Source organism: Pseudoliparis swirei, chromosome 16, assembly GCF_029220125.1.
Source record: "Pseudoliparis swirei isolate HS2019 ecotype Mariana Trench chromosome 16, NWPU_hadal_v1, whole genome shotgun sequence".
In the NCBI taxonomy this organism is placed as follows: Eukaryota; Metazoa; Chordata; class Actinopteri; order Perciformes; family Liparidae; genus Pseudoliparis; species Pseudoliparis swirei.
Window position 1 is genome coordinate 2,632,327 of NC_079403.1, and position 22,641 is coordinate 2,654,967.

General features: G+C 41.4%; 4 protein-coding genes and 1 long non-coding RNA gene across 16 annotated transcripts in view; 3 read left to right on the forward strand and 2 right to left on the reverse strand.

Moving 5' to 3' along the window:
* The window catches only part of lrrc31 (leucine rich repeat containing 31), an 8,523-nt gene extending 7,705 nt beyond the window's left edge, over nucleotides 1-818 (forward strand). For all 3 annotated transcript variants that reach the window (XM_056433711.1, XM_056433710.1, XM_056433712.1), the window contains one exon: nucleotides 1-818. This exon is cut by the window's left edge and continues 238 nt beyond it. In XM_056433711.1, coding sequence (XP_056289686.1) covers nucleotides 1-100 — 100 coding nt within the window. In that variant the 3' untranslated portion in view covers nucleotides 101-818.
* A 97-nt stretch (nucleotides 819-915) lies between these two features.
* On the reverse strand, nucleotides 916-5,836 carry lrrc34 (leucine rich repeat containing 34). Of its 9 annotated transcripts, XM_056433719.1 has the most exons (10): nucleotides 4,173-5,092; nucleotides 3,729-3,841; nucleotides 3,486-3,550; nucleotides 3,273-3,359; nucleotides 3,057-3,185; nucleotides 2,556-2,651; nucleotides 2,341-2,495; nucleotides 1,634-1,789; nucleotides 1,190-1,316; nucleotides 916-1,117 (listed from the first exon to the last, which is right to left on the reverse strand). In XM_056433719.1, exons 1-10 carry the CDS (start codon nucleotides 4,262-4,264, stop codon nucleotides 923-925), a joined length of 1,215 nt encoding a protein of 404 aa, XP_056289694.1. In that variant the 5' UTR covers nucleotides 4,265-5,092; the 3' UTR covers nucleotides 916-922. The 9 variants fall into 9 exon arrangements, with proteins under 9 accessions (XP_056289694.1, XP_056289693.1, XP_056289692.1 ...); XM_056433718.1 differs by having other exon boundaries at nucleotides 916-1,316; XM_056433717.1 differs by having other exon boundaries at nucleotides 916-1,316; nucleotides 2,341-2,651.
* Nucleotides 5,107-14,482, forward strand: mynn (myoneurin). The gene is made up of 10 exons (XM_056434662.1): nucleotides 5,107-5,336; nucleotides 5,942-5,994; nucleotides 7,300-7,592; nucleotides 8,224-8,632; nucleotides 8,789-9,263; nucleotides 9,723-9,882; nucleotides 10,564-10,742; nucleotides 11,333-11,419; nucleotides 11,524-11,653; nucleotides 14,134-14,482. The coding sequence occupies exons 3-10, from the start codon at nucleotides 7,327-7,329 to the stop codon at nucleotides 14,480-14,482; spliced, it is 2,055 nt and encodes a 684-aa protein (XP_056290637.1). The 5' UTR covers nucleotides 5,107-5,336; nucleotides 5,942-5,994; nucleotides 7,300-7,326.
* Nucleotides 14,483-19,836: 5,354 nt separating this feature from the next.
* pld1b (phospholipase D1b) overlaps nucleotides 19,837-22,641 on the forward strand; it is a 40,181-nt gene continuing 37,376 nt past the window's right edge. For both annotated transcript variants that reach the window (XM_056433784.1, XM_056433776.1), the window contains exon 1: nucleotides 19,837-19,900. The gene's annotated coding sequence lies outside the window, so the exon portion shown is untranslated. The remainder of the gene's footprint in view (nucleotides 19,901-22,641) is intronic.
* LOC130206063 (uncharacterized) lies at nucleotides 21,022-22,355 on the reverse strand. The gene is made up of 2 exons (XR_008834027.1): nucleotides 22,278-22,355; nucleotides 21,022-22,197 (listed from the first exon to the last, which is right to left on the reverse strand). It is a non-coding gene; the product is annotated as an uncharacterized LOC130206063 (long non-coding RNA).

The following is a 22,641-nucleotide window of genomic DNA, read 5'->3' on the forward strand; positions in this document are numbered from 1 at the left end:
GACCGCCGGCTCCCGGGACCGGCAGCGGCTGGACGGCGTCCTGAAGAAGAGGAGCGTCCGGCTGGAGTGGGACGCGCTCGAGGCTACCGAGGAAGAGTAGAGCCTCAAACGCCTGGAGACGACCTTCAAAGGTCACTGAGGGGGAACTGAGCGGAGACATCCGAGCTTTGGTTTTCCTGGAGATTGAAGACATTTAAAATCAAAAATATTTAATTTTCTTAATTTGTATTGAACACATAGAAGTACAGAACACTCAATTAAATTAAGGATTTATTCATTATATATATATATATATAGTAACTAATATATTTATATATATATATGAATAAATAAATAAATAAAAATATTATATATATGCAGTATATAAAATATATATGTATTATATATAAGAAATAAATTAGCGATATATTTATACATATATATGTATATGTATTTAGCAAAGTTATATTGTTTTCATGTCACCTGATTTATATCTTTTGTTGTAACGAGGGAATAAATCAAGATTTTTTTCTCATACAACCAGAGGAGTCGCCCCCTGGTGGTGAGTAGAGAGAATGCAGCTTTAACACATGAAGCATAGACTTCTATACAACCAGAGGAGTCGCCCCCTGGTGACCAGGAGAGGAAATAACTGCCGTCTTCTATGAGTTAATCTCAATAGTTTTCCGTTATTCTAAAAATATATATAATTTCATAAGATCTTGATCGGGCGATCCGGTTTGATGAAATACGCCTCTTGGCATTCACAGGCGTCTCTTACGCCCTTAAAATACGTGCACTGAATATTTTAATATGAATAAAATGTAAATTTACTTTGAGACTTCTTGACTTTCAGTTCTTTTGGTTGAATTGTTTTATTTTAGTTCATCTGACACGTTTGTGCACAAAGTCTCTGGCATGAGGTCCTGAGGCTCAGCAGGACTCAGAGGGTCTGGCTCCCAGTGGGCGGAGGAGGCGTGGTGGCGTGGAGGAGGAGGCGTGGTGGCGTGGAGGAGGCGTAGTGCCTCCTCAGACTGTGCGAGGCCTCGGCGAGGAGCGCCCGGCCGTCCACCTCGTACGGGCTGACGTCCGTCTGCTCCGCAGGAAGCCGGCCGCTGGCCATCAGCTCCCCGAAGGCCTGAGGGGGAGGAGCCGGAGGGTTAAAAACGTGACGGACAGGTGAGGGGGCGGGGCCTGTCGGACACGTCACCTGACAGACGGGCTCCTCCAGGTGGTTCCCCCAGATGTACAGGTGGTCCAGGGTCGTGCTGGCCGCCATCGCCCGGGCCAGAGACAGAAGGCCCTCCGTCCTGATGGTGTTGCTGCGCACAGAAAGCCTGAAGCACGGAGACGAGCGTCAGTGAGGACCATCAGACGCTCAGGAGGAGGTCGAGGCTGAGGTTGATCTTCAGAAGACCGTGAGAAAACATTTCAGATGACACTTCAGAAAATGTTCGAGAATTTATTTTCATTTTATGTATATTTTTATGTTTGTTTTAATTTAATTTAATTTTAATTTGGTTCCCTTTCCCCCCCTTTTTTAAATTTAATTTAAATTTAATTTTAATTTTGGCGAGGGACAGGGATGGACGGGTTGGGGCCGATGTTGAGGCCTAAAGGTATCTTGGTCCAGGTGACGGTGTTCGGGACTCACTCTCTCAGGACGCTGCTCCGCCCGGCGACGGCCTCGCTCAGGAACACGGCGCCTTCGTCTTCGATCCGATTGGACGACAGATCCACGACCTCCAGGCTCGGGTGGTGCTGCAGCAGGTCGGCCAGGTGGCGCACGCCGTCACGAGTCACACGGTTACTGAGAGGAAGGGGGGAAGGGGTGGGGGGGGGGTGGAGGAGGTGACAAAAAGGTGGAGCATGTTTAAAGGGTGGCTTATGTTTAAAGGGTGGAGCATGTTTAAAGGGTGGAGCATGTTTAAAGGGTGGAGCACGTTTAAAGGGTGGCTTATGTTTAAAGGGTGGAGCATGTTTAAAGGGTGGAGCATGTTTAAAGGGTGGAGGATGGTAACAGGGTGGATTGTGTTCAAAGGGTGGATGATGTTTAAAGGGTGGAGCATGTTTAAAGCGTGGAGCATGTTTAAAGGGTGGAGCATGTTTAAAGGGTGGAGCATGTTTAAAGGGTGGATCATGTTTAACGGGTGGAGCATGTTTAATGGGTGGAGCATGTTTAAAGGGTGGAGCATGTTTAAAGGGTGGATGATGTTTAAAGGGTGGAGCATGTTTAACGGGTGGAGCATGTTTAAAGGGTGGATCATGTTTAAAGGGTGGATCATGTTTAACGGGTGGAGCATGTTTAAAGGGTGGAGCATGTTTAAAGGGTGGAGGATGTTTAAAGGTGGAGCATCCTACCAGCGGAGGTCCAGGTATCGCAGGCCGCCGTTGAGCCTCAGGCCTCCGCTCAGCCGCTCCACCCCCGCGTCGCTCAGCCCCACCTTCCCCAGGTGGAGCTCCACCAGGCCGACGTTCACCACCAGCATCTCTGAGACGTGCACCGCCCACTCCTCCTGCGGGGAACACCACCTGCTGTTCCTGAAGGTGCTCGCTGCTGCTCGCTGCGTTCCTACCTGGAGGCTGAAGAGCAGCGGCCGGCTGATGTCCACCGAGCGGAGCGTCTGATTGGCTCTCAGGACGACGGCCAACGCGATGACGCTCTGAGTGTCCTGATGGGACGACCAATCAGATCAGAGGAATCACTTCTTTGAGATCATATAGATAAGATATATATACTATATATATATATATTATATATATACATTATATATTATATATAATGTATAATATATACACATATACATATATTATACATTATATATATAATATATACATATATAATATATGTATAATATACATATAATATATATATACATATAATATGTATATATATTATACATTATATATAATATAAATATATAATATATACATATGTAATATATATATTATATATATATAAATGTATATATATATATTATACATATAAGATATAAAATATATACATATATAATATATGTATTATATATATATATATATGTGTGTGTGTGTGTGTGTGTGTGTATAAGTGTGTTTACCAGGTGGCAGTCGGCCAGCTCCAGCTCCCTCAAGGTGCTGTTCACCTGCAGCATTCTGGCCAGGTGCATCGCTCCTCTGCTCTCTATCTTATTGTTGGACAGTCTGAGAGAGAGCAAGGTGCTGTTACACTGGAGAGAGAGAGAGAGAGAGGCGATATGTATATATATATACACACACACACATAGGTGTGTGTGTGTGTGTGTGTGTGTGAGGACCTTCAGTCCCTTGGCTAGAAGCTCAGCTCCGTCGCTCTGGATGTCGTTGAACATCAAGTCCAGAGAGAGCAGAGACGAGTCGTCCTCCTGAGAGACAAACACACAAAGACAAACAACAACCTGAATATGAAATACGACCCAAATAAATAAACCACATGGTGTCACATCAACCGTTTAAACCAATATAATGAACACCATCCCCCTCATGCTCACCTGGAGGAGGTCAGCCAGGTGTGCCACCCCTGCGTCGGTGATGTTATTGTACCTCACATCGAGAGCTGTTGGTACACAGACAACCACCTTTAGATTGTTTACATCCTCCTCTCCTCCTGTCCTCGTGTCCTCCTGTCCTTGTGTCCTCCTCTCCTCCTCTCCTCCTGTCCTCCTGTCCTTGTGTCCTCGTGTCCTCCTCTCCTCCTCTCCTCCTGTCCTCCTGTCCCCAGGTGCGGTGCTCACCTGTCACCGTCTTGTTGCCCCTCAGACACTTTGAGAGAGCGAGAGCGTCTCCGTCACTCAGTCGCTCAGCGTCTCTCAGGTTGTGGCTTCCTGGCAGCTTTATTGTGACACTGCTGCCAAATAAACAACAGCAACAACACTCACAATGAGCAGACATCCGTGATGCCTTCAGGTGCACTGCGTAATATCTAAAACCTGACATTCTGTGTTGTGGTTTTTTTTCTAATCTAATATGACAATATTATATCAAGACAAAAAGTCAAACCTGGCATGTGATCGATGATATTCCCAAAGCATTAGTAGTAGTATTTTATTTATAAACTGTGGCGTTGCCGTAGCTAATAGCGATATTAACCAGCAGCACCTGAAGGCAACACTAACCTAAACAGTTCGCTTTTAGTTGACGTTACGTTCCAGTGGTTTACATTACATTTAATAACTTACTCTGTGGCCGCCGTCTTCTCCAAAGCTTGTAAAACGCGTGGATTTATATCCATCACGTGTTCCGCGCAGAAAGCGACGTAAAGCTCCGACATGTCGGAGGAGTTTGGAGGAGTTGCTGTGGCAACGAGGGAAGACGGTGTCTCGCGAAGGACAAAAAAGATAATACAATTGTAAAAAACAAAAAGCGCAATAAGTAATAAAAATAGGATAGAATAATGATAAAAAGGCACAATACATAAAAAAATGTGGTGGCATTAAATAAAAGCACAATATAAACGAAACAATTTGATAGAATAATAATAAAAATGCCAACAAATAGGATAGAATTTTAAAAATGCACAATAGATACTGAAATAGAATATAATTATGTTATTAAACATTTATTTAACCAGCTGAAACCCATTAAGATTACAAATATATTTTTCAAATGCAAATTACACAAATAGGATAGAATAATAAGACAAATGCACAATATATAATAAAATAGGATAGAATAATGAAAAAATAAAACTAACTAACAAAGTAATAGTGCAAAAATGTAGCCATAGAAATGATTAACAGTATAACGGTGTTATAGTTGATATGATAATACATGAATACAGACTGTAGAAGCTTTAATCTTAAAACAGTGGTTTATTGTGGTTTCATTGGATTAATATGTGGATTCATTCAAAGAGAACTTTTATTATTATTATTCTATCCTAATCTGTTTGATACATTGTAAAAAATATATATATTGTATTGCTTACTTGTATGCTGCTGTAGTCAATGTATACAATAATATATATATATATATTGTATGTATATTAATACATGCATATTTGTTTTGATGCTGCAATAAAAATAAATAAATACATATCATTTTATGTATTTATATATTGTATGTATATTAATATATGCATACTTGTGTTGATGCTGCAATAAAAATAAATGAATAAATACATATCATTTTATGTGTTTAAATATATATATATGTATATATATATATAATTATTATTAGTTTTTGCTGCTGCTGTACCAAAAATAATCGATCTCCACCTCACTCTCGTCCGCTTTCCGGGGCGGTGTTCATCTTGACCAACCCAACTCTCTTCACTGGAACGAAGTCTCGCGAGAACCCCGCGACGTCACGGGATAATGGCTGCAGATCGCGGATATTAGAAGGTACTTTTCTTCCCCTTGCTTTTATTTTTACTTTATTCTTAGTAAATAACGGCGCATTCACGCACGCGACGCGCCGTAATCGACGACGCGTGCGCTCGACCCGTCGGTTTAAATAGGTGTTTTTGACATTTTGTGCCGAGTTACGTCGACACACCGCCGGCACCAGCCGTCGAACCTTCGAAATAAGAGCACAATGTTTTCCGCGCTTTTTCGGCCACTACGACGGCCGTTGGTTTCGCACGTTTGTCGCCCCGGTTTCGCCGTTAACCGCCACATTCGCTCCTCTGGTGGCAGGTAAAGTCCACGAAGGACTCACCTGTACAGGTGAATTGTTAAATCCCCACCAGAAGTGCGTTTAACGGGTCTGCGACGCCGCTGCTAACGTTAGCTTCGCCCTGAGGCCCGCTACGGGAAGCGGGCGGGAGCTTTTATTTTCCAAAACTACGTTTTTACATCTCACCTGTCAAAGCTGCTGATTCAGAGTTATACCCATCGATGAGTGTCCGTGAGACGATACATGCTCTAAATATATATATATACATATACTTTAGCTATGCTTCATGTCTTCTTACACGTCCTGATATTCTTTTTCTCTTTTTTTATAGCTTCAATTTAAGAGTTAAAGAAAGAGGAGGCGGTGAAGCAGACACACGACAGAGTAAGTTGACAAAGACATGGTACAAAATAACTTATATACATGTAAAATATATATATTATTATATTTAAAATAATATATATTACTGTATTCAAATTTCCATATATTTATTACATTATTTTATATATGTCAAATATGTATATTAATATATATGAATATAATATATACATATATATATTTTACATTATTTCATAATATATATATAAATATGTGTACAATATTGCAGATATCAAAATATATAAATACGAAGAAATGAAAAGTCGAGAAATCATAAAAAACATCAACATCTTGCTCAAAATATACATAAGTAAAGATTAAACTGTCTTCTTTCAGCGGTCTTTAGACGTTTGCAGGACAGACGGCTTGAAGCGGTTGTTATTACGGATGTGAGATGTTTATTCAGACGTGCAGCGCCATTGTTGTCTAAAAATAAAGTAAATACAACAAGCAGGGAGCCACACCGTTTCCTCCTGTCCCGGAGTGTTTGCTAAATGCAGCAGACGGCTGTTTAAGGAAATTATTACGCCTTTTTCATTTATATTTTTTTAAGAGAAAGATAATTAAACTATATATTTGTGAGATGTGTATTGAGAGACTGACTAACTTTGTTGGGGCTTTTGTCTTTCCATGGTATTTATTGACATAAAAAAAGCAGAAAAAAAGAGTAAATTTGAAGCAATATAAAATAATGAAATATTAAAAATAGTATTTTTACCGATAGACGTTACAATACAATTACATTTTTTTATCTTTGTCCGTTTCAGTGCAGCAGAAGTTTAGATGTTTTCAATCAGACTTATCAAAAGCATCACATAAAACAAACTATAAATATATTATATAATACAGCTGTTTAAGGAAATTATTAACCTTTTTATTTTTTATGAAAACTTTATATTTGTGACTGACTAACCTTTTGCTTTTGTCTTTCCCCAGGATTTATTGACATATAAAAAATAAAGAATAATACTAACGTAAAAGCAATATTAAAAATAAAAAACACAGAAAAATATATATTTTTATTTTTACTGATTTTTTACAATACAACTACATTGTTTATTCTTTGTCCATTTGGGTGCAGCAGACGTTTAGATGTTTTCAATCAATAAAACAAACCTAAACCTCTTACAGCAGTGATCATTTAAAAAGATTTGAAATGTTTGTTTTGGTTCGTGAGGTCGAATTTATCCTGAAATTTAAATCCCAAGTGGATTGTCTCGCCCTGCAGCGCCCCTTAGTGGACACTAATGCCTCTGTGATTCTGCAGCGCCCCCCAGTGGACACTAATGTGATCCGTGTCGTTTCTCGTAGAGGTAACGTCTCCTCCGCCCTGCAGAGATGTCCCAGGTCTCCAGCCACGGGAGGCTGCTGCTGCAGCGCCTCCACCAGCAGCGGGAGATGGACTTCCTGTGCGACGTCACCATCATGGTGCGCGACGTGGAGTTCAGGGCGCACCGCAACATCCTGGCCGCCTTCAGCAAGTACTTCTCCACGCAGGCCGAGAGGGGCCAGGAGGTCACCACGCTCGACCCCGAGAAGGTCAGCCGCTACGCCCTGGAGAAGCTGCTGGAGTTCATCTACACCGGCCAGATGAACCTCAGCAGGTAGAGCGCCATCACACACGCCTTCTAATAATGAAGATGAGATCACCCTGTTGCTAGATGGATTATTCAATGGTTTTTATTACTTACCGGTACTTAAAAAAAAAAAGTATTACTTACTTTTAATAGAATGCATTAATTTTTAATGGTTTTTATTACTTACTTTTAATGATTTTTATTACTTACTTTTAATGTTTTTTATTGCTTTTAATATTATGTATTCGTTACTTTTAATAGTTTTTTATACTTACTTTTAATATTTGTTATTACTTATATTTAATATTTTTTATTACATACATTTAATATTTTTTATTACTTTTTAATATTTTGTATAACTTACTTTTAATATTTTTTATTACTTTTTAATATTTTTTATTACATACTTCTAATATTATTTATTACTTTTTAATATTTTTTATTACTTACTTTTAATATTTTTTTAACCTACTTTTAATATTTTTTATTACTTATATTTAATATTTTTTATTACATACTTTGAATATTTTTCATTACTTTTTAATATTTTTTATTACTTACATTTAATATTTTTTATCGCTTTCTTCATCAGAATAAGTATTCCTGCACATGATTTGTTGACTGACTTAAGGAGTGATTTGTTGTTGTTGTTGTTTAGCACCAGACAAGCCGCCGTGCGCCGCGCCGCCGTGTTCCTGGGGATCTCCGAGGCGACGCGGTACCTGGTGGAGACGCCCCATTGGTCGGAGATGGACAAAGACGCCGGCCTCTCTCCTCCCAGCCCGATGTCGCACGGCAGCCCCCACTCGCCCCTCCCCCTCTCCATCGCCGCCGCCGCGGGTGAGAGTCGGGTGGAGGAGGGGGAGGGAGGCGGGGTGGCCGGCGGGGTGGCCGGCGTGGAGCTTGGCGAGGAGGAGGAGGAGGAGGAGGAAGAGGTCGCCGGCTACATGGATATCGAGGAGCCGGAGAAGAGCGACGGCGACTACAACCCCGCCGCCGCGCCGAGGCCCGGCGCGAGGGGAACGGGCCGGAAGAGAGGCCGGCCGAAGAGGGGCGAGAGGGTGGAGGCGAGCGGCTCCGGGGACGCCGCCTCGAAAACCAGGGGGAGGGGGCGGGGCCGAGGGAGAGGGCGGGGCCGGGGGAGAGGAAGGGGGAGGGGGAGAGGGAGGGGCGGAGTCAAGACCGAGGATCTGTTCCTGGAAGATTCCGACGGGAGCGTGAAGGATTTTGAAGACTTCTCCGAAGACTGGAGCCCGTCGCAGGAGGACGACGGCGGCGGCGACTCGGCGGCGAAGAAGCCGCGGATGGGTGGCGAGGAGGGGCGGAGGGGGCGGGGCCGCGGGAGGGGGCGGGGCCGAGGGAGAGGGCGGGGCAGGAGGAAGACCGCGGAGGAGGGAGACGACGGGGAGAGCGGCGGGCCGGGCGCGGACGACGACGACGACGACGACCTCATCGAGAAGGGGGAGCACGAGGAAGACGAGGATGAAGACGAGGTGGAGGAAGGCGAAGTCGCGGACCCGTCCGAGGTGGACGAGCTGTCGCTGGCGTGCACCGAGTGCAACAAGATGTTCAAGGACGTGAGCAGCCTGCGGCGCCACGAGAAGATCCACAAGGGCCTGAAGCCCTTCGTCTGCATCTTCTGCTCCAAGAACTTCAGGCAGGCCACGCAGCTGAAGACGCACCTGCGTATCCACACAGGTGAGCAGACGGGAAGTCAGGTGAGCAGACAGGAAGTACCCTGAGCCGCCACACAGGTGAGCAGACAGGAAGTACCCTGAGCCGCCACACAGGTGAGCAGACAGGAAGTACCCTGAGCATCCACACAGGTGAGCAGACAGGAAGTCAGGTGAGCACCACACAGGTGAGCAGACAGGAAGTACCCTGAGCATCCACACAGGTGAGCAGACAGGAAGTCAGGTGAGCAGACGGGAAGTCAGGTGAGCAGACGGGAAGTACCCTGATCATCCACACAGGTGAGGGACCAGGGACAGGAAGTCACCTGTAGACTTGATTTCTAAACACCCAAAAAAATGTAAGAAGGAGGAAGTGAAACAAGAGAAATGATCTCAGCGATGCGACTGGAGCTTCTACCGCACAGCGGCAAGAAGAAGAAGAAGATGATGATGATGATGTATGCACCTCTTCCTCTGGGTGCAGGTGAGAAGCCGTTCAACTGCTCCAGCTGTGATAAGTGCTTCGCTCAGAAGTGCCAGCTGGTGGCTCACCGCCGGATGCACCACGGCGAGGAGAAGCCGTACACCTGCGAGCGCTGCGGCTTCAAGTTCGCCACGTCGTCCAACTACAAGATCCACATCCGGTACGCCGAGCGCCGCCGGCTGTTGTTGTTGTTTATCATCGTTGGCATTTATTTATTTATAGTTCATGTTATAATTAGCATCAATGTCATTTTAGTATTATTAAATTATTATTCAAATATTTTTCTTTGTTATAATTACCTTCGCATTGAAAATGCGGAAGGTTATGTTTTGATCGCCGTGTATTTATTTATTTATTTGTATGCGTTTTAGTCGCATAACTAAAAAAGTATTAAACCGAATCGCATGAAATTTGGTGGGATGATTGGTTATTATCCGGGGACCAGTTGATTAGATTTTGGGATCGATCGGCTCAAAGGTCAAGGTCATGAAAAGGTCAAAATCTTCTTTTTACCATAGCACGGTCAATTTCTATCCAATTGGCATGCAACTAATGCCAAAATGTTCATAATTCAATGCCCAATCTTGTGATATGCGAAGGTATGCACTCTACTGAGTGCCCGTTCTCGTTATTACTGTTATAATTAATATTTTAAAATATTCTTTAGATTATTATATTGTTCCAATTTATGAGTTTTTTATTTATCTTTTGTCTGCATGTATTTTATATTTTATTATCTTTATTATAGTATTATTACATTTGTATTATTCAAATGTTCTTTCTCTCCTCCCCCCCCCCTCTCTCTCTCTCTCTCTCTCCCCCCCCTCCCTCCCCCCCCCAGCCTCCACAGTGGGGAGAAGCCCTATGTGTGTGATATCTGTGGTCAGGCGTTTGCCCAGTCGAGCACGCTGACCTATCACAAGCGGCGCCACACGGGCGAGAAGCCGTACCAGTGCGATCTGTGCGGCATGTCGTTCTCCGTGTCCTCGTCGCTCATCGCCCACGCCCGCAAGCACACAGGTGAGTCCTGCTTCCCGCTTCCTGCTTCCTGTTCCCTGCTTCCTGTTCCCTGCTTCCTATTCCCTGCTTTCTGTTCCCGGCTTCCTATTCCCTGCTTTCTGTTCCCTGCTTCCCGCTTCCTGTTCCCTTCTTCCTGTTCCCTGCTTCCTATTCCCTGCTTCCTGTTCCCTGCTTTCTGTTTCCTTTTCCCTGCTTCCTGTTCCCAGTCCAAATGTTTTAGATGATTTGTTTAAATCTGAACATCTTGTGATTTAATTCATTCTCATTATTTATTGTCTTCCTCATGGCTGTGTTTTGGTTTATTTTATTAATATTAATAATAATAATAATAATAATAATAAGTTTAATGATATACGATACAGAAAAGTAAAAAAGTTTAAATGTTAAAATAAAGAATAATCTGTAATTGACTGAACACAGTGTTTTATTATTTTTAATATTAATATTAATAAAACATATTTAGAGCTTTACGATTTTTTCTTGGTTAAAAACAAACGTTATAAGCGGCAACAGGAGCGATGACGCAACAACGAGAGCCGACGCTCGTCACCACAGTGTGTAGTAAAATAACACAACTATGTGCGTTTCAGGCGAGACGCCGTACAAATGCTCCCAGTGTGAAGGAAGCTTTGTGACGTCCTCGGAGCTGAAGAAGCACCTGAGGAGATTCCACCCAGGTGAGTTCACCTGGAGAGCTCCACGAGGAGGGAGGCGGTGACACGGGAGTTTAAAAACATGTGTGTGTGTCTCCGTGTGTGTCTCTGTGTGTGTGTGTGTGCAGAGGGGAACAACGGCGTGCAGTGTCTGCTGTGTGGAAACCGCTTCGCCAGCGTGAAGAACATGATCAAACACCAGGAGAAGGCTCACGCCGACGAAGTGCGGCAACACAAGGAGAGAGCCAGAGCAGGTGTGTGTGTGTGTGTGGGGGGGGGGGTGTAAATATGTGTGTGTGTGTGTGTGTGTTTTATACTAGCAGACAGAAATGATCACAATTTGATTTGGTCACTTTCCGTTATGGTGCACTGTCCCTTTAAGAGAAACCACAGATTTAGGGGTATGTTTTGTATTTAAATTGTTGGATATATATTTTTTTATTATTTTTTGGGGGGGGGGGGATATATATATATTAGGGCTGTCAATCGATTAAAAAAAATTAACTAATTAATCGCACATTTTGAAATTGCGATTAATTAATCGCAATTAATCGCAATTAAAAGTTCATTCTTTTTAAAGACAAAACTTCACACAGAGCAGTGTTTTCAAAGAGGCTCCTACATATACAGTGCCAGCGAGGTATTTAATATCGTGGATGATAAATTGTTTCTTCAGTGAAACATCAGATTCGTAAAAAAAATAAATATATTGAGACACATTGGTCCTGTCATCTTTACCACTGAACAGCAGAACCAGTGGCCTTGGTAACTGACTGACATTCACATATGTCACGTTAACCCTCTGGAGGCTGGGCTCATTTTATACATTCTACAAAAAAAATTAAATTCACCGTTTAACCCTTGTGTTGCCTTCGGGTCATTTTGACCCGAATCAATATTACACCCTCCTGCCGCCTTCGGGTTAATTTGACCCCATTCAATGTTTAATGTCGGTGTTCTTTCGGTAGTCAACAAACAAACATAAAGTGCCTCACACTTAAACTTGGAAAACAATATTAATTCTAGTAATTTTCTGGAGGTTTTAATTGCTGGCGTCAAATTGAACCCAAAGGATAAAATATGTTAGTAAATATAAAGGTAACAGGAGGGTGAAACATTGAATCGGGTCAAAATGACCCAAAGGCGGGGAGGGGTAGGGTCAAAATGACCCAAGGCAACACAAGGGTTAAAAGTGTTTCCTTCTTTGAAAGACAAAACTTCACACAGAGCTGTGTTTTCAAAGAGGCTCCTACATATACAGTGCCAGCGAGGTATTTAATATCGTGGATGATAAATTGTTTCTTCAGTGAAACATCAGATTAGTAAAAAAAAAAGAAGTATATTGAGACCCCATTGGTCCTGTCATCTTTACCACTGAACAACAGCAGAACCAGTGGCCTTGATAACTGACTGACATTCAAATATGTCACGTTAACCCTCTGGAGGCTGGGGGCATTTTATACATTTTACAAAATAAATTAAATTCACTGTTTAAAGTCTTTTGCATGTGATACACCCCCACGTGTTATACATCAAACATTCCAGAACAATCTCAGCTCTGAAATAAGGCTCATTGTCCTCGCGCCGTGTTCTCTGGTTCTCTGACTGACAGGCTGCTAAATGAGCCTAACCTGTGAGGTGGGAGGTCCTTTGTGATTTACTGAGTGTTCATTGGTTGTTCTTTTACCGAAATGTTGACAGACAAACGGATTGACCAATCACGTTGAAGGTTTCGTGTGACGAGTTCTTTCCGCGCCGCGTCACCCGACACGTCGCCCCTCCGTTCCTCTGTGGATCAGAGGGGGAGACGGGAGGAAGGAGAGCAGGAGGAAACCCGACTGATTCATCCACGAGTTAAACTGATTTATGATCCTTATTTTCGCGGAGAAATGATTGTTTTAAAAACGGAAACAGTGTCAAACCGTACTGCCGCGGTTTAAAAAAATAAAATAAAAAAAATAATTGCGTTAAAATATTTTAGTGCGTTAACGCGGCCAAATTAATCGCATAGATTAACGCGTTAACGCTGACAGCCCTAATATATATATATAAATAAATTAAATAATAATAATATTCTTTCTTTTATATAAAAAATAATAATCTGTGTGTGTGTGTGTCTCTCTGTGTGTGTGTCTCTCTGGGTGTGTGTGTGTGTGTGTCTCTCTGGGTGTGTTTGTGTGCGTATGTGTGTGTGTGTTTCTGTGTGTGTCTCTCTCCGTGTGTCTGTGTGTGTGTGTCTCTGTGTGTGTGTCTGTGTGTGCGTGTGTGTCTCTCTCTGTGTGTGTGTGTGTGTCTCTCTGTGTGTGTGTGTGTGTCTCTCTGTGTGTGTGTGTCTCTCTCTGTGTGTGTGTGTGTGTGTCTCTCTCTGTGTGTGTGTGTGTGTGTGTGTCTCTCTCTGTGTGTGTGTGTCTCTCTCTGTGTGTGTGTGTGTCTCTCTCTGTGTGTGTCTCTCTCTCTCTGTGTGTGTGTCTCTCTCTCTGTGTGTGTGTGTGTGTGTCTCTCTGTGTGTGTGTGTGTGTGTGTCTCTCTCTCTGTGTGTGTGTGTGTCTCTGTGTGTGTCTCTCTCTCTCTGTGTGTGTATGTGTCTCTCTCTGTGTGTGTGTGTGTCTCTCTCTCTCTGTGTGTGTGTCTCTCTCTCTCTCTGTGTGTGTGTGTGTGTGTGTGTGTGTGTGTGTGTGTGTGTGTGTGTCTCTCTGTGTGTGTGTGTCTCTCTCTGTGTGTGTGTGTGGCTCTCTCAGGCACCCCGTGGCCTTCGTCCAGAGTAAGCTCCACCAGGAGAGCCGCGGCGTGGCATCCATCGCGGAAGCCGGAGAGCCGGCGACCCCCGACCCCAAAGCCCCGCCCCCGCTCGACGCCATCGTCCAGGACTTCAAGCCGGAGCCCACGCACACCGCCATCAGCGGCGCCGACGACGACGACGACCCCGTGACCTTCGAGCCCGACCCGGAGCAGACCATCAACTCGGAGACGCTGCACGCGCTGGTGGAGCAGCTGCGGCCGCCGCCGTCCCCGGCCCAGAGCCTGGAGCAGATCGTCATCATCCGCACCGTGGACGGCGGCGAGCCGGACGCCGCGCCGCGCCAGTGAGTCCAGAGGCGTTCAGGGACGCTCGGAGAATTCGGTTTCATCACACGTTTCCACGCTTTCGCCCGTCGTCGTCGTTTTTTTCCCCCGTGATAATAAACGACGCTTCGCTCGGCGGACGTAAACAAAAACAAACCTCCGGGGAGAAAACGCCGTCACGGGCTTCCTGTTTCAGCTCCAGAGGGACGGCGACATGCGCCTCCAAACACGAGAGTGAGTCTGTTGTTGTTGTTGTTGTTGTTGTTGTCGCTGCGGTGGGAAGGACACAAACGGGACTCCTGGGGGAGAAACACGCCACGCGGTGAGTCCCCCGGTCCCTTACAGGACTCCTAAATGTCGACGTTGCGTCATCGCTTCATTCCGCCCGGCGACATGTCGCCGGGCGGAATGAAGCGATGACGCAACGTCGACATTTAGGACTTCCGTTTTGTTTTCTTCTCCTACAGAAATCGTTAGAGCTCATTTTGCATCCCCTGAACACCGGGTGCAGCTTAAATGAAATAAACGTGTAAACGTCTCCACTGACCCCCAAACCGCCCGGCTCCCGGACGTCGTGCCGGTGTTTCCACGACGCTAACCGGCTCTTTGTTTCCGTGTTGTATAGGTTAGAGTTTATTTTTTAAAGCAGAAGCTTTTCTATCAACTTTAAACTTTTTTTCTTTTCTTTTTTTAATGTTGGATAAGAAGCGTCTGTACAGAAATGTGAATCATAAACATCTGAGAATAAATGATTATTGATGACGCGTCTCTTTCGCTATCTGATGGTTTTATTTGATGTCTTCGTGGGTTCAGAAACGAATAATTAAAATGTGTCTTTAAAACAATTAAACCTTTTATTTTTACATTTTACAAAAGGAATTAAAACAGTTTATAATTCTATCAGGATATTTTAGTTTTAGTTTTTTTAATGCAATGACTATACAGGACTGTCTCAGAAAATTAGAATATTGTGATAAAGTTCTTTATTTTCTGTAATGCAATTAAAAACAAAATGTCATGCATTCTGGATTCATTACAAATCAACTGAAATATTGCAAGCCTTTTATTCTTTTAATATTGCTGATTATGGCTTACAGCTTAAGAAAACTCTAAAATCCTATCTCATAAAATTTTAATATTTCCTCAGACCAAGTAAAAAAAAGATTTATAACAGCTGAGTGTTTGTCAAGGCTCAGGAAACCCTTGCAGGTGTTTCGAGTTAATTAGACAATTCAAGTGATTTGTTTAATACCCTACTAGTATACTTTTTCATGATATTCTAATATTTAGAGATAGGATATTTGAGTTTTCTTAAGCTGTAAGCCATAATCAGCAATATTAAAAGAATAAAAGGCTTGCAATATTTCAGTTGATTTGTAATGAATCCAGAATGCATGACATTTTTGTTTTTTGAATTGCATTACAGAAAATAAAGAACTTCATCACAATATTCTAATTTTCTGAGACAGTCCTGTATATTATATTTACATATATATTTATATATATTTATATATGTATACAAATTATAAGATTGTAATCGTATTATATACAGGACTGTCTCAGAAAATTAGAATATTGTGATGAAGTTCTTTATTTTTTGTAATGCAATTAAAAAAACAAAAATGTCATGCATTCTGGATTCATTACAAATCAACTGAAATATTGCAAGCCTTTTATTCTTTTAATATTGCTGATTATGGCTTACAGCTTAAGAAAACTCAAATATCCTATCTCTAAATATTAGAATATCATGAAAAAGTATACTAGTAGGGTATTAAACAAATCACTTGAATTGTCTAATTAACTCGAAACACCTGCAAGGGTTTCCTGAGCCTTGACAAACACTCAGCTGTTATAAATCTTTTTTTTAACTTGGTCTGAGGAAATATTAACATTTTATGAGATAGGATTTTAGAGTTTTCTTAAGCTGTAAGCCATAATCAGCAATATTAAAAGAATAAAAGGCTTGCAATATTTCAGTTGATTTGTAATGAATCCAGAATGCATGACATTTTTGTTTTTTTAATTGCATTACAGAAAATAAAGAACTTTATCACAATATTCTAATTTTCTGAGACAGTCCTGTATAATAGTGATAATTTCCCAAAAGCATCGATCACATTGTCACTATTATTATTTCCTTGTTTTCACTTTTGTAACTTTAGAATAAAAACATTAAAATAGTAAAAGATGTTCCAGCTGTTTCCAGATGTTGAGAATCAAAGATTTAATTTAATTAAAATACAAACAACATGACAACAAAAGGATGTGGAAATATATTCATATATATTTTAATGTATTTAATTTAAAATATTACAACACTAATAATATATAATGTGTTCAGCATTATATTATATATATTATATGATTATATAAACATGAAGCATGAAGCTTCTGGAAACATTTGAAATCATATAAACTGACAATTAAAGAACTTTCACGTAGTGTTGGTTCTGGCGCCCCCTTGTGGACACGGAGTGTTGGAGGAGGAGGAAGAGGAGGAGGAGTGCTTAGCAGCTGATTCTGGATCAGCCGGTTGACTCAGGTTTGTTATGATTTTATTTTATACTCAAACCGGAACAAGAAGAGTTAAACTTCCTCAATGAGGAGATGAGATAGTCTCTCTCTCCCTCTCTTTCTCTCTGCCTCTGTCTCTCTGTCTCCCTCCCTCTCTCTTTCTCGCTGTCTCACTCGCTCTCCCTCCCTCTCTCTCCCTGTCTCTCTTTCTCGCTGTCTCTGTCTCTCCCTCTGTCTCTCTCTCTCTCTGTCTCCCTCTCTCTCGCCCTGTCGCTCTCTCTGTCTCCCTCCGTCTCTCTTTCTCTCTGTCTCACTCGCTCTCCCTCCCTCTGTCTCTCTTTCTCTCTCTCCCTGTCGCTCTCTGTTTCCCTATTTTTCTCGCTGTCTCTCTCTCTGTCTCCCTCCCTCTCTCTGTCTCTCTCTCTCCCTCCCTGTCTCTGTCTCTCTGTCTCCCTCCCTCTCTCTGTCTCTCTCCATCTGTCTGTCTGTAATTTGTTTTGGCTGCATCATTTAAACATGTAAATCATTTTGGATCTCAAGTTGAGAAAAATCTCCCTAATTTCCTTAAAAATCATCCTGGTTTCATTGATAACATCCTGGTTTCATTTATAACATCCTGGTTTCATTCATAACATCCTGGTTTCATTTATAACATCCTGATTTCATTTATAACATCCTGGTTTCATTTATAACATCCTGGTTTCATTCATAACATCCTGGTTTCATTTATAACATCCTGATTTCATTTATAACATCCTGGTTTCATTTATAACATCCTGATTTCATTTATAACATCCTGATTTCATTTATAACATCCTGATTTCATTTATAACATCCTGGTTTCATTCATAACATCCTGATTTCATTTATAACATCCTGGTTTCATTTATAACATCCTGATTTCATTTATAACATCCTGGTTTCATTTATAACATCCTGATTTCATTCATAACATCCATATTTCATTTATAACATCCATATTTCATTTATAACATCCTGATTTCATTAATAACATCCTGATTTCATTTATAACATCCTGGTTTCATTTATAACATCCTGATTTCATTTATAACATCCTGGTTTCATTAATAACATCCTGGTTTCATTTATAACATCCTGATTTCATTCATAACATCCTGGTTTCATTTATAACATCCTGATTTCATTCATAACATCCTGGTTTCATTTATAACATCCTGATTTCATTCATAACATCCTGATTTCATTCCTAACATCCTGATTTCATTTATAACATCCTTATTTCATTCATAACATCCTGATTTCATTCATAACATCCTGGTTTCATTTATAACATCCTGATTTCATTCATAACATCCTGATTTCATTCATAACATCCTGATTTCATTTATAACATCCTGATTTCATTCATAACATCCTGGTTTCATTCATAACATCCTGATTTCATTCATAACATCCTGATTTCATTCATAACATCCTGGTTTCATTCATAACATCCTGATTTCATTCATAACATCCTGATTGAGTCGACGTCTGACCCGAAGGAGCTGATCCTGCTCGCCGCCTCTCCCACTAAACACAGAGCGGCCGACGCGCTAATTATGATGACGTCATCGTCAGCAGGAGAACCGCCTGAGTTCCACGACGGGAACGTTCCTCTAATATAGACCAGGGTACTTTATTTATCATATTATATGGATGATTACATATGATATATCTCCATATGCAAGCTATATATCATAGATACATGATATATATATTCCATATGTATGATATATATCTTCCATAAGGATAATATATATCCCATATGCATTATATATATCTTATATGTATGATATATATCATACATATAAGATATATATTCCATATGGATGATATATATCTTCTATATATGATATATATCCCATATGCATAATATATATCTTATATGTATGATATATATCATACATATGTATGATATATATCTTATATATATGATATATTATCCATATATATCATATATATTCCATATGTATGATATATATCTTCTATATGATGATATATATCTTCCATATGTATGGTATTTTATCCATATATCTAATATATATATATACCATATGCATAATATATATGATATATTATCTATATATATGATATATATTCTATATGATGTATTTCTCAACATGAAGTGTGTGCTTCTCTTCTGAAGGCGTGGTTTAGTGCAGGAATCCGCTGGAGCAAGTGCATCCGGAAGTTACCTTTCAAAATAAAAGTGTTAATGAGATTTTTTATAATCATTTTTTGTTGCTTTGTATAACTATAGTTTACAGACATTGAAATAAACACGGTGTCAAAACACAAAACCATATTTTCTGAAGAGTGTCTTATTATTCAGTATATTTAATCCAGTATTTAATATTTAGCTCCTTTAAACTATATATATATAAACCGATCATTTAATGTCATTAAAAATGAATAATGGTATTTTAAAAAATTACAAAATGTCACTCAAAGGGAAATCACATGATACATACTTGCTATTAATACTAAATGTATTTACTTATGTATATTATTTATTACATATTTAGTTGACTAAGATTTGTTTATATTATTATTACTATTATTCTTATGCTGTTATTATCATTGTTGATTAATATCATCAATATCTGCCAATCATTATTACATATAATTGTGTTTACCACTATTATTCTCATTGTTATTTTATCATTATTAGTCGTATGGATATAACTTTTAGTCATTTATCTATGACAATGTGGAGGGAGAAACTGGGAAATTCCAAACCTTCACACCGACGCTTAAAGACAGTTTTATTTTGAAAGTATCCACAGGAAGTGCAGTGGGGCCTCACTGCGGGGCGATTACAGACCTGCTGGATGTGGAGCCCGGATCAGAGTTGCTCCGGTGCCTCGAACCAGCAGCTGCTGCCGCGCCGCTTCACGTGAGAAGGTAAAGACACACACCACACCGGCCATTCTGTGTGTGTGTGTGTGTGTGTGTGTGTGAGTCTGTGTGTGTGTGTGTGTGTGTGTGTCAGTGTGAGTCTGTGTGTGTGTGTGTGTGTGTGTGTGTGTGTGTGTGTGTGTGTGTGTGTGTGTGTGTGTGTGTGTGTGTGTGTGTGTGTGTGTGTGTCAGTGTGTATCTGTGTGTGTGTGTTTGGGGGATTTAACCACATCCCTGTTTGGTGAAGTTTGCTGTTGACGCAGCGCAGGTGCGTAAAACGCGTAATGAGTGGTCATTTGCGCGTAAAGTTTGCGCGTAACGGAGACGCGTTGTTGGTCTCTCTCCCTCTTTCTCTTTCTCTCTCTGTCTCTCTCTTTCTCTTTTTCTCTTTCTCTCTCTCTTTATCTCTCTATGTCTCTCTCTTTCTCTCCCTCTCTCTCTCTCTCTCTCTCTGTCTCTCTCTCTTTATCTCTCGATCTCTCTATCTGGTTCTCTCTCTCTCTCTCTCCCTCTCTCTGATTTAATTCACATTGGCACGTGAAGGCATCACGCTCCTCCGCAGTTGGGTCCAGATGTCGCACTCAGCGCCTCACGAGGATCCGATGGAGGCCGAACCCTGCTGGGTCTCTCTCTCTCTCTCTCTCTCTCTCTCTCTCTCTCTCCCTCTCCCCGGAACGGGTCAGACCTGATACGGAGGAGCGCGCGCGCTCTTCCTTCTATTCTCTCGTCGATCCTGCCGGCCGATGCCCTGAGGCGACTCCTTCTGCTCTTCAGGTTATCGATCCGGAAGCGAGCTCTCTGGAGACTTTTAGTTTGAAACGTTTACTGAGATTCATGAAGCCGCTGACCAGCTGCCATGTGGGTCGTAGAATTCTCCAGAGCATCGGAGAGGGACGTTTGGTCTGTGGGGAGGAGACGTGGACAGAATAATGGAAACACTCCGTTCAAAAGTTCAGACACCAAATGAACGTCATATTATATTTACATATTTATTTAATTCATTTGTTAAACTGCAAACTTTTTCAACTCGTTCAATCTTTAAGGACACCGATTATTTATCACATTTTAAAATATTGATAGTCATTTTTAGAATTAAATCAAATATCTTCACTTCAATTAAAATCACATGACTTATATCGGCTTTTATTTACAAAAAAATTATTTACATAATTTATTATGACTCATGCCAAGTCGATGTTATTTTTCATGATGAATCACGTTACGTTAACGGTCTGATTTTTTAATATTGTACTTTTGTGCTCCAGATCTCGCTCCTCGCCGTCGTCAAGGAGACGCTGTGTTGCGTTGGTATATTTATTTTGGCCTCCGTTGGATGATTGATGAACTTTTGGGGATGCCAAACGACGGCACGTCATCCGGGGTTTGGCCCTTTCATAATTGTCTCTGCAGCCGACTGCGACTCATCGTCCTCCAACGACTCTCGTCTCACGATCGATTAATTGCTATGATGTCATGCTATGATGTCATGCTATGATGTCCTGCCCGACCCTTTATGAGGAGCCGGAGAGCAGCCGGAGGATTCCTTCTTTGTGTCCATTGTTTTCTCTTTTAGCTCCGTGTTTGGTCTCCACCAGCCGGTAAAGAAAAAAAATACTAAAAATAGATGCAAAATGAGTCCAAGGAGATGCAAAATGGCTATAAATGGATGAAAAATGACCACAAGGAGATGCAAAATTGTTGTAAATAGATGCAAAACCACCACAAAGACACATAATGGCTATAAATAGGTGAACAATGACCAAAAGACGCAACATTTCTATAAATAGAAGCAAAATATCTATAAATAGATGCAAAATGATCACAAGGAGATGCAAAATGGCTATAAATAAATGCAAAATGACCACAAGGAGATGCAAAATGGATATAAATAGATGAAAAATAACCATAAAGACACAAAATGGCAATAAATAGATGAAATACGACCACAAAGAGATGCAAAATGGCTATAAATAGATGAAAAATGACCACAAGGAGATGCACAATTGATGTAAATAGATGCAAAACCACCACAAAGACACATAATGGCTATAAATAGATGAAAAATGACCACAACAAGATGCAACATTTCTATAAATAGAAGCAAAATATCTATAAATAGATGCAAAATGGTCACAAAGAGATGCACAATGGCTATGAATATATGCAAAACGAACTTGAGATGTAAAATGGGCACATAGACATGTAAAATGACTAAATGGACCCTTTGAGTGTTGTGGTGTTTTAGGCCCCCGTCATGTCTTCTGAGGGGCGGCCTGGGAGTGCTTTAGACCTCTGTGATGTGACTGCAGAAAGGATACATATATATAGATATATATATATATGTGTGTGTGTGTGTGTGTGTGTGTGTGTGTGTATCCGTTACCGTGTTGAAACGGCGCCGTGGGGCAACAACGCGCTTCCTTTGGGGCAAGAAGACGTTGTAACACCGGCGTGAGACAGGAAGTCTGAGGAAAGAGAGAAGGAGGAAGAGGAGGAAGTCCTCCTCCTCCCCGTTAGTGTGTGAAGGCGTGTGCTCAGACAGACCGGCTCCTCCGGTCTCTCTGACTCATTCGGCTTCTTTTTGTCGAGAGTTAAACGGGGCGAAGTTCTCTGAGCCTCGTGGCTCAGGTAGAATGTCGTGTGTCTGATGCGTCCAGGTAAAGGCTCAGCGCTCGGCCAGGGAGTGTTCATTGACTTTGTGTGTGTGTGTGTGTGTGTGTGTTGTACTAAACACACACTGGCGGTGG

What these genes read in the sequence shown, in the direction of transcription:
- lrrc34 (XM_056433714.1), bottom strand. Translation starts at nt 4,264, where the DNA reads ATGTCGGAGCTTTACGTCGCTTTCTGCGCGGAACACGTGATGGATATA. An exon ending in GAGAAGACGGCGGCCACAGA is followed by an intron (nt 3,842 to 4,172) that starts GTAAGTTATTAA and finishes TTTATTTGGCAG; the next exon opens with CAGTGTCACAATAAAGCTGC. An exon ending in GGGCAACAAGACGGTGACAG is followed by an intron (nt 3,551 to 3,728) that starts GTGAGCACCGCA and finishes GTGTACCAACAG; the next exon opens with CTCTCGATGTGAGGTACAAT.
- mynn (XM_056434662.1), top strand. Translation starts at nt 7,327, where the DNA reads ATGTCCCAGGTCTCCAGCCACGGGAGGCTGCTGCTGCAGCGCCTCCAC. An exon ending in GGCCAGATGAACCTCAGCAG is followed by an intron (nt 7,593 to 8,223) that starts GTAGAGCGCCAT and finishes GTTGTTGTTTAG; the next exon opens with CACCAGACAAGCCGCCGTGC. An exon ending in GCACCTGCGTATCCACACAG is followed by an intron (nt 9,264 to 9,722) that starts GTGAGCAGACGG and finishes CTCTGGGTGCAG; the next exon opens with GTGAGAAGCCGTTCAACTGC.